At 43.1% G+C, this 10,000-nt stretch overlaps 2 protein-coding genes across 3 annotated transcripts in view; one reads left to right on the forward strand and one right to left on the reverse strand.

The window, feature by feature from the left end:
• vgll2a (vestigial-like family member 2a) overlaps window positions 1–10,000 on the reverse strand; it is a 436,332-nt gene that overhangs the window by 180,525 nt on the left and 245,807 nt on the right. The window lies entirely within an intron of this gene.
• The window catches only part of gphnb (gephyrin b), a gene marked incomplete at its 5' end in the record, with an annotated part of 127,483 nt that overhangs the window by 62,173 nt on the left and 55,310 nt on the right, over window positions 1–10,000 (forward strand). Inside the window, 2 exons of one of the 2 annotated variants that reach the window (XM_083789817.1) lie at window positions 4,898–5,251; window positions 7,476–7,631. In XM_083789817.1, the coding sequence (XP_083645943.1) occupies window positions 4,898–5,251; window positions 7,476–7,631 (510 nt within the window). The remainder of the gene's footprint in view (window positions 1–4,897; window positions 5,252–7,475; window positions 7,632–10,000) is intronic. The other variant, XM_083789818.1, reaches the window with a different exon arrangement.

Below are 10,000 nucleotides of genomic sequence, written 5' to 3' on the forward strand. Positions count from 1 at the left end.
AATGATTTCAATGCAATACATATAATTTACAGTGTGCGTGTGTGCGTGCGTGTATGTGTGTGCGCGCGCCCCATACAGTGGATCCATGCGATTTTTTTTACCGTGGAACCACAGTTACTTCTGTCATATTCTGTCAGGCCTGCAATGTGCATCTTACCCTGAAATGGGATGGAATGCAAAGCACATACTCTCCCACTCTTCCTCTCTCTTCTAGCCAGCTCCTAACACTGTAAGGCATGCGGGATGCATTAATAATGCAATCCTTTCAATGCTTAAAATACACAGGAAGATAAATAATTTCACAGATTAGTGCTCGTCTCTGGAGTGAGGAGAATGGAACGTTTAGTAGAGCTGAGGAGCCCACAGGCATACTGACACAGAGAGACATGGAGAGAGAGAGAGAGAGAGTGCTCGCTGGTACACTTGGCCAAAGGGAGGCACTAACTATAATGTACCTGCAGGGGTTGTTCTCACTCTCTCTTCCTCTCTTCAATCATTAAATTAAATGTAACAGGCATCCTGGTGTTTCTATACCAGTTAATGACTGAATGCATAGCCAAAGTTTCCCTGGTTTCTCACCCAAGTTTAAAAAGGCGAAGCAGCTCAAGGCCTATAGTCAGTGGCGTGGCACATGTGGTTGAGACGTGGTGACTTTTTGTATTTTCCGGAACACAGAAGGGCGCGGAGTACCCACCACGGTGCAGTGGTGAAATGGGATGGATTTTAGGCTGAGAATGTTGTCGGTGTGAATTCAATCATGGTCAGTCAAATGACCACTTTTCATTACCTTAACCGTGTCCTCCCAGCGTGCGTGCGTCCTTTAGAAGTAGAGCAGGGTGGGTCCCTGCAGTCTCAGGTAGCCAGTATAACAATTCTGAATGCTGCTATATATATATATAGAGTCTGGAACTACTCCTCCCGAAAGCAGAGACAGGAAGCTGTCATCTGTTTGTCATTTCCGTTCACGAAAATATATTTTCAAATATCTTTACATTTAATATATTTATGAATTTCCATTTCTGCTAAGCAGCAATAGCTATAGAGCGTCGCAGTCCCGCCCCCTACCAGGGCCCAGGAAATGATTCGCTGTTCATTTTCCTCATAGACTTTTCAAAAAGTATTTATTTAAAGACCTTTTAAGCGTCGTACAAAGCCAACTCGAGTTGTGACAAATCATGACAACAAACACATTTTTTTGGGCCGAACAGATAATTAGAAAGAAGAAATAAACGTCAGGTTACAACACTTTTTTTGTTGTTTTTCTTCTTTGTAATTATTTGTTTGGTCCAAAATATTGTGTTTATTATCATGATTTGTCACAACTGGAGTTGGCTTTGTCCACGGCGTAAATAAAATTTAAATTTTAAATTAATACTTTTTGAAATGTCTATGAGGAAAAATGCATTGGGAATCATTTCCTGGGCCTGGCGTTGTCATGAAAGGGGGTGGGACTGCGACGCTCTATATAGGCTTAGGTTATTTTGATTTACATTAGGACAAATTTGTACCACTGTAAAGACAAAACGGAAGCGGGGAGGAGGCGTCACATCTGCTTTATGGCTTGATCATTTATAGACCTTACTGTACGTGCTGCAGACTGTAGGACAGAATTATCAACGACACGGAGCAGGTCTGTGCAGACTGGTGCCTTGCATGAATGGCTGCCTCTGCCATGTTTATGTGAATGGGTGAATGTCAGGCACATTGTAAAGCATTCTGGTTAAATGCACTAGAAGACCCCTAGGTTGGTAGACTCCTTAGTTCCCTACGGTCAGCCCAAAAGTGTCACAGGTAAGATGAGCCTCAAAACCGTAATGTACTGATGTCCTTGAGTGGGAGGTGCAGAGTCATCAACAATGAATATATACAACACCTCAAACAGTGTGGCGTGAACACACACACACACACACACACACACACACACACACACACACACACACACACACACACACACACACACACACACACACACACGTGCGCGCACAACCTGTGTAGGCCTACTCTATAAGCCTACAGTACGAGACAAAGGTCTCCTCATACCTGCAACCCATAAAAAACAAAACCCTGTATGCAACAACGTGCACAACGTACGTGTTCCAAATGTTTTAATGTCTATATTGAGTTGTCCTATGCTCTCATTGGCTGTAGCAGGGATCTGCTCGGGGTAGTGATTGAAACAACCCCATTCATACAATGTGATTTTCAGTCAGCAACAAAGCCAAATATCAAAACTGCCAGATAACAAGAAAAGCTCGGGGAGGCGTTGCCGAGCACTACAATCGCAGTCGGATCTTCTACCAGTACCCTACTTTTTACACAGACCGAGCAAAACCATGGCGAGTGATGTCCAATCTTGTGTCTGATCGGGGGTTTTGTCGGCGTGCACCAAAAAAGGTCACAGCATAATTGTGTGTAGTAGCCTTAAAAGTTTAAAAGCTGTGCTAGTAAGCAACATGCAACATACATCCAATCACGACAAAGTGGTTTGAACCGACCGGTGTTGCAATCCATAGAGTCATAAATCCTACAAAAAAGTACTATAAATAAAAAGCTATAAAACGGAAAACATGTCGAAATGTTGGTGTAAGAAGGATATCGCTGAAGCCACAGCGTTACCAAAACTAGTGCGGTTTATCCTGCAATCTGGATGTTAGATTATGAGATATTATTGTGTACAAAATTGACATTTTGCCCTGAGGGTAGAGCAAACCGTTCCGCCGAGAATGTGCTCAGCAAGTTTCATGGCAATCCAACCATTCGTTTTTTCAGATATCTTTTGCAAATTCAGATTTTGGCCTAAGGGTAGCACTAGACAAAAGGCCATGGGGTCAAAGAATGTGAAGACACACAGCAAATTACATGGCAATCCAACCAGTAGTTTCTTTAGATATTTAGCTTGATACTGACGGATGGACTGACCGACCGACCGACTGACTGACTGACTGACTAGAGTCCTGCTGCTTGCTGGGCTAAAAATACGAGCTAATTCTGATGAAGATCCTGATCCCACTATTGATCTTGTGATAAACATGGCAAGACTAACGGTGTGCACTCTATTATTTTTCACGCTGATCTTCTTTTTGCTATACCTGATTACCAGAGTGAATGTGCATTCTCTACTTACTGTAAATCAAAAAATAATAGCACCTTGTCTATAGTCTACATACATGTGCAATCACATTAATTCAAACCGGTGGCCTCCCACATAGGAAACTTACCCACCAACATATACCAAAATAATATATCCCCCCCACCCCACCACCCATGATCAAGGGCTCCAGGCAGGGCTACTCTGCTACATCCACTCAGACTCCCAGATGGGCGCGCACTGTTTGCCAGAACAACTTGCAATGAATTAGAAGGTACTGTAGGAGGTCAGTTTCTTGCTCAAAAAGTGGCAACTAGGCTATTTTTGGCAAATGTTTCGCCCGGGAATAAGGATGACTAGGGTTCAAGTGCTTCATTGCATATTTCACATCGTGTCAGATAAGTTGTCAGACATAACGAGGATGCCAGTTGGATTTCCCTTTTTTACCTAAACATTTTGGCACTTATTGTACTGTATGTACCAGCCCCGCCCCCATCCATCTGGCACCAAACTACAGGCTAAAACAAACCATTAAGACTAAGAGCACTTGACCCACTTCCAAAAGGAATAAGACCAATGCGAGACGTTGACCACCCAGCTCAGAACTACAACAACACAGCTTATCATCAGCGAATAGGGTCAGTCCTCCACTTGCATGAGGTTTGGACAAAATATATGTAGGAGTTGTAGCAAAAGAAAAAAAATGACCATTAAACACCCATTGTATATTCAGCAACAGCATTTGGTAAAGTTATGCAGGAGTGGTTTTCTGTGCTGGGGACTGCTGAAATATGGTCAGTCAGTTCTGTGAACAACACAACATATTTCTATGCTTTTGCAAAGAAATGATTTGCCCGTTCAGAAATATGGTGTTGTTTCTAAAATGTAGTACCAGTAGTTGCGAAAAGTAGTTGTATTAGTAGTTATAGCAGCAGTGATACAAGTTGCAGTGTTAGAAACAGCACTTGTAGTACTGTACTGGTATAGAAGCGGTATTATAACCAGTTTTACGCCCTGTTTGTGAGAAGCGACCTCGCCCTCTAGGGCGTGTACGCATCAATCCGCCTGGGTGATGACTCACTGCTGGGCGAACAGGCCATATAGTGTACAAGGTTTGATGAGGTCTGGCCATATATGGAGCGTGTCTTGAGTGTACAGGGTTGGACGAGGTCAGAACAACATGTGAAGTGTCAGAACAGGTCAGCTCTATATATGGAGATCTAAAGGTTTGATGTTTGAGGTCAGATATAGAGTTGCTGGCAGGCTCCATATACAGTATGCAGATCTACAGTAGGTGATGATCTTCTTCTCCATGGCTATCCAGGGTTTGATGAGGTCAGTGTCGTGATCTTCATATATGGAGGCGGCTATATATGGAGCATCGACATGACCATATGATGTTGTGACGTGACACGAGGCGTGATGTCACGAGGCGTGATGGGCTGACAACTATACAGTATATGGAGGTGTGACCTGACTGATGGACGGACGGGTTTGGCAGGTTTTCACAGTAATCTGCGAGCTACGGTCGCAATAATAATGGCGTGCCAATGTTACAGTAGTTGTAGTTTCCATTGATAGCAGCAGTTAGTTCTGTTAACAATAGCGTGTGAGGTAGTTTTAATACTGTAATAGTGGTGGTATGGTAATGCTATAGCAGTGACAGACAGACAGACAGACAGACGTGTTATATAGGGAGATGCTAGATTGCCATCCTAGTTCCTTTGTAGTACTTACTTGTGTACTTTGGGACTCTATTGTCCTCGACAACTCACAATGTTGTCGTTTGCAATCTCTCCTCTCCTCCAGGAGTGCTTCCAGTTCATCCTGCCCGCGTTGCCGCATGCCATTGACCTGCTGCGGGACGCCGTGGTCAAGGTCAAGGAGGCGGCGGACGATCTGGAGGACCTGCCCTCGCCGCCACCCCCGCTGTCGCCGCCACCCGGAGGCTCGCCGCGGCGCCAGACGGAGGACAAGGGCGTGCAGTGCGAGGAGGACGACGAGGAGAAGAAGGACAGCGGCGTGGCCTCCACCGAGGACTCCTCGTCCTCCCACATCACCGCCGCCTCCATCGCCGCCAAGGTACAGTGGGCCGGCGTCGGAGGAGCAATTAGGCTCTGTAATGCACGTGTAGGCCATTTTGGGGAAATAGCTCTTCCTACTGTACTTGTCTTCCGGGCCTCTTCAGATTTCCTTCACAGGTGTTACCGATGACACTAATTAAGACTCTGTTCCATTTAATGTACAGTGGTTCTCAAACCTTTTAATTTCAACGACCCCTATAGCTCTGAGAGTGTACAAATGGAACACTCTCAGAGTTCTACACCCGTAGTCCGTACGGGGCCATTTGGAACCCACTCAAGGACACTTTGAGACCCACTGGTGTCGACGAGTGTTTCCAGTGAGCCAACATGCACAATTGCAGCACCCTGACTCTGTTTGATCAGAATGCAGCAGAGCCTTAACCCTCTAACACCCGCATTAATTTCTACTTGCAAAAAATAGATTTCAACCTTACTACTACTTTGTACTACTAGGACTGACACTAAAACATATGTTAAAAAAAATAAAAAAATAAAGTTTGATGGAAAATTTATAATAATTATATAATAATTATATAATAATATAAAAAAATCATAATTTACATTTGGGGGATATCTTTCACAATAATGAATAAAACATGTTCTAGACATTCTAATGATCACAAAAAAACATATATTACAATTATTTTACCTACTTTTATTAGGGTAAAGGTCAAAAGTCTTAGGTTAAAAAATGTTCAAAATCGCACAGAGTCCAGACATTTTTAATTTGTGTGAATTTCAGCCTCTGTGGGGGGTATTTATATGCAAATATCATGACCAATGTCATTGAAATTGCATTGCAATGAACATTTAGGTGAAAAAAGAACAGAAAAAAATTATAATAATTTAGTAATTAAATAAAATAAAATTGTTGCTAAAAAGCAACGCTGGGTGTTAGAGGGTTAATTAGCATTAATCGGTAACACCAAGGAACCAAGGAAATTGAAAGAGGCCCGGAAGTAAGAAGAGTTATTTCTAAATATGGCATATGTGCAATTGTGCATAGATAGAGCTTTTTAGGGAAAGGAGAACGGGGAACGGGGGTGCATAATATAGGAGAAGAGATGGGAAAAGAGATAGAAGAAATACAGAATCACTTTAGTTTGGTTGTGTTGTTCGTTCTCACATTCATTCACATAACTCTGTCTTTATTTGTGTAGGCATAATGTGACATCATGTGTTGTCATCTGACATCCCATCCCAGCCTGTCTCCAGACGGCTACCGTGCTTTGTGTCTTGGTTGTTAAAGTAGTATCACATCTCATTGTCCAATAACACCGAGCGGTAAGACTGCACACCTCTCATCCGTCTCCATCGGGTCTTCATTCATCATTCATATGTCATTGGATTCACTTTCATCATACCCACAAAAATATAAAAAAGAAAAAAAGAAAAGAAAAATAGAACGTCAAAGTTTTTGTGTGTAGTGTACATTATGTGATTTTCTTCGATTCAATAAGTGTTAAAAAGCTCTATATTGTGATACTCATTGTTTGTTCAGTAACGGGAGTCTCCATGTCTCTCCATTTATTAACAGAAAATGCATTTTCAGAAACTGAAACTGGGATACCAATTTTATCCAATCAGGACAGAGAACGCATGCAGGATACAGATTAAAGTACAATTGTAAGTGATGACACAGAGAAATTAGCAGACAAAATTGGAACTGGAACTCTCCCCATGATTGGCTGAAAGTTTGTCATCTACTGTACCTGACAATGTATTTTCTGTTTAGAGCTGGAGAGAGACAGGGAGACCTGCAGCTGTTACTGAACAAACACTCTATAGCAATGATTACTATCAGAATATAGTCGTCTCTGTCGGCTGGAAACCTCATATGTCCAATTGAATGTCCTAAATGAATGTGTAATGAGGCATCACAAGACCCTTTAGGACAGCGGTCCTCAAAGGAGGGTCCAGGGACCCCCACGGTTCCTTAAGTGGGTTCTAAATGGACCGTTACTAACTCCAAGAGCATAATGATCCAAATGGACTCAGGGTTATGGGTCAATTTGCTGAATACGCTGCAGTTTATGCTGTATGGTACATATTAGCTTAAAAGTGCCCTCGATTTCCTCTTTTCTAGCCTCATCATTTTCATTTGTTTTAGCTGTTTTTTTTGCTTTTGCTTTTTTTTTTACCTGCTCCTCTGTCTTAATATAGTTTCTTTGAAACTATACTTTGAAAAGAACTATGATAATATTCAACATCTTCTATTGTTCTACATATTATGCAATATGTCTTCCTTCCTTGTGTGTGTGTGTGTGTGTGTGCGTGTGCGTGTGTGCGTGCTCTTGTGTGTGTGTGCGTGTGCGCACTCTCAGATCCCAGACTCCATCATCTCGCGGGGCGTACAGGTGCTTCCCAGGGACACAGCCTCCCTCAGTACCACGCCCTCAGAGTCGCCTCGCGCCCAGGCCACCTCCCGCCTGTCCACAGCCTCCTGCCCCACCCCCAAAGTAAGCATGCACACACACACACACACACACACACACACAGAGTCAAGACTACCGTCCCAATCATGTCCCCGTCTGCTCTGCTGTACACCCCCCCTCCCCCCCCCCCTCCCCCCCGCAGCCCACTGCTTATGTCTCTCACAGCTCAGCCTTCGTCCTCATCATCGTCGTCTACACGCCAGGGTTGTCACCATTTTGTGATTTATTTTTCAATGTGTGTGTGTGTGTGTGTGTGTGTACATTGTCGTGTACGCAACTGAACACACTGAAACTGTCTTAAGGCAGAGTAGGTGTCAGCAAAACAAATATGCACGCACGCACACACACGCATGCACGCACGCACGCACGCACACACACGCGCACACACTTTGATTGATAGTCTCCTCCAGGGCCTCTGTGTCGCTGCTATGCAAAGTAGTCTCTGGGTTGTAGTATTCGTATGCATGTGATGTGTTGGCGTAGGTGTTGCAAAGCCACAAGAATTGTATGGAATTGTGAGTGTGTGTGTGTGTGTGCGTGCACACACTGGATGGTCTGACTGGTCTGTGGCTCACACCTTTCTGTCAGACATTATGTCTGAAAGACCGTCATTTTGAGTAGAACCAGACCGATGTATCGACCATTATTTGACAAGTCTTCACACAAGTCTTCAGAAATGTAAAAAGAAAAAAAGGGAAAAAAGGCCAATATATAATCTCATAATGCATTGTGACACGCTGCGAGTTTGTAGATTGGCTATTTTTGAATATTACATTTTGTAGAGAGAAGACTTCCGCACACCCGGCAGGCAATTTGGAGCAGGTGCGATGATGACAGAGAGTATACAATGTGAAGGAAGGGACATCCGCACACTGCCACTTGCTGGTTCAGAGCAATTTTATTGAGCAACGTTTCGGTCTTGCGACCTTCCTCAGGCTTAATATTACATTAAAAAAAAATCTGAATTGTCATCGGTCAGATGATGTTTCCATTTCATTCGCTGTGTATTTGCTCAAATCACACAAAGCCCTTTAAGTGTTCTGCTTGTCTGCTTCACTTTGATACGAATCCTTCAAGATGGAAAACGTTGGCACGTGGCAACGGTTAAATGCTTGCATCTAGCAAAACTCGGAGAGTATTGAAAACATGATATAGATTTGTCCCTCCATAAAAAGCTTCCTGATTGGTCAACTAGTCACTTTGTAGAGTAGACTGTAGAGTATTACATACTGGCAGGGCGGGCCAGTTTGTTTGGCACGTCCCCGGACATAATGGAACCATTTGTTACACTGAGAAACGCTCCTCATAGGACCGCTGCCAGATGTATTTACTGTCTCTTTTATTTCACGTCATCTGCTCTTTCATGGCGGTCTGTTGGGCGTGCCATAGATTGGTCCCTTGCAAAAGACATCATCTTTCTTTCTCTTGGGAAACGTTTGGTTTGGTAGTATATTGTGTGGTTGGAGAGTGGAAATTTTTACTTATGCCACACAATTTATTGGACCATGGGGTGATAAATAATTTGTTCGCCTAAATGTGAAAATTCTTAAGAAGAAAGAAAAGTTGATCTTACCTCGAAAACAGAATGTATTAAGTCATATTGACGTCTTGCCATATTGTGTGTTTGTTTATTTAACAATTTGACAATTATGTATGTGACATTGCTGTGTGTTTTTGCAGTATTATCCATATCCTTTCCCCCCCCCATTTAGCTATTCCAACTTACTTTTTAACACTAGTTTTGAACACTTTTAAAAGCAAGTTCTCCAGTAGGCCTACTCCAAATTTGACAGAGCAACTGTCTGAAATGCTATGTTCGACAAATATAGCAATCAGTCTGCATTCCAGGCTAACTGTCACTTGTAGTGGAGTAATATGTATTTGACCAGAAGTATCCATCTTTGACTCAGTCTCAAGTATGGCGTTGAATAGTCTGTCCACCACAGCTCCTCCTCTGTTTGACCCAGCTTGAATCGCAGCTCTGCTAGCCTGTCAGGAAGCCGCCCTCAACCACATGCAGCGTGTGAGTGCGTGTGTGCGTGCGTGGGTGGGCACAAGCCTGGGCGTGTGTGCATGCAGTCTATGGCTTTGATAGGTTTAGATCCTGATACCAGTCGTGTTTTTTTTTCTTTTCATACTGTATTATACAGTACTAGCCCTTACCCGTTGTGAGATATTTGCCCCCCATTGTGGCCATGGGGGGTACTGCACCCGGGTGCGTTTGTAATTGACTAATCAATTCATTAATAATCATTAAAGGTATATTCAGTGATTTCACTTAATTCAAATATCACTTATTTTTTTTTGTTTTGTTGTGATAATCCTCCCTACTATAGAGTGTGCTGGCCAAATAAGGAGTTCCTCCCTGTCCCCAGTTAACCCCTGGGGGTCAA

The sequence above is a fragment of the Protomyctophum parallelum genome, assembly GCF_964188405.1.
Source record: "Protomyctophum parallelum genome assembly, chromosome: 19".
Taxonomy (NCBI): Eukaryota; Metazoa; Chordata; class Actinopteri; order Myctophiformes; family Myctophidae; genus Protomyctophum; species Protomyctophum parallelum.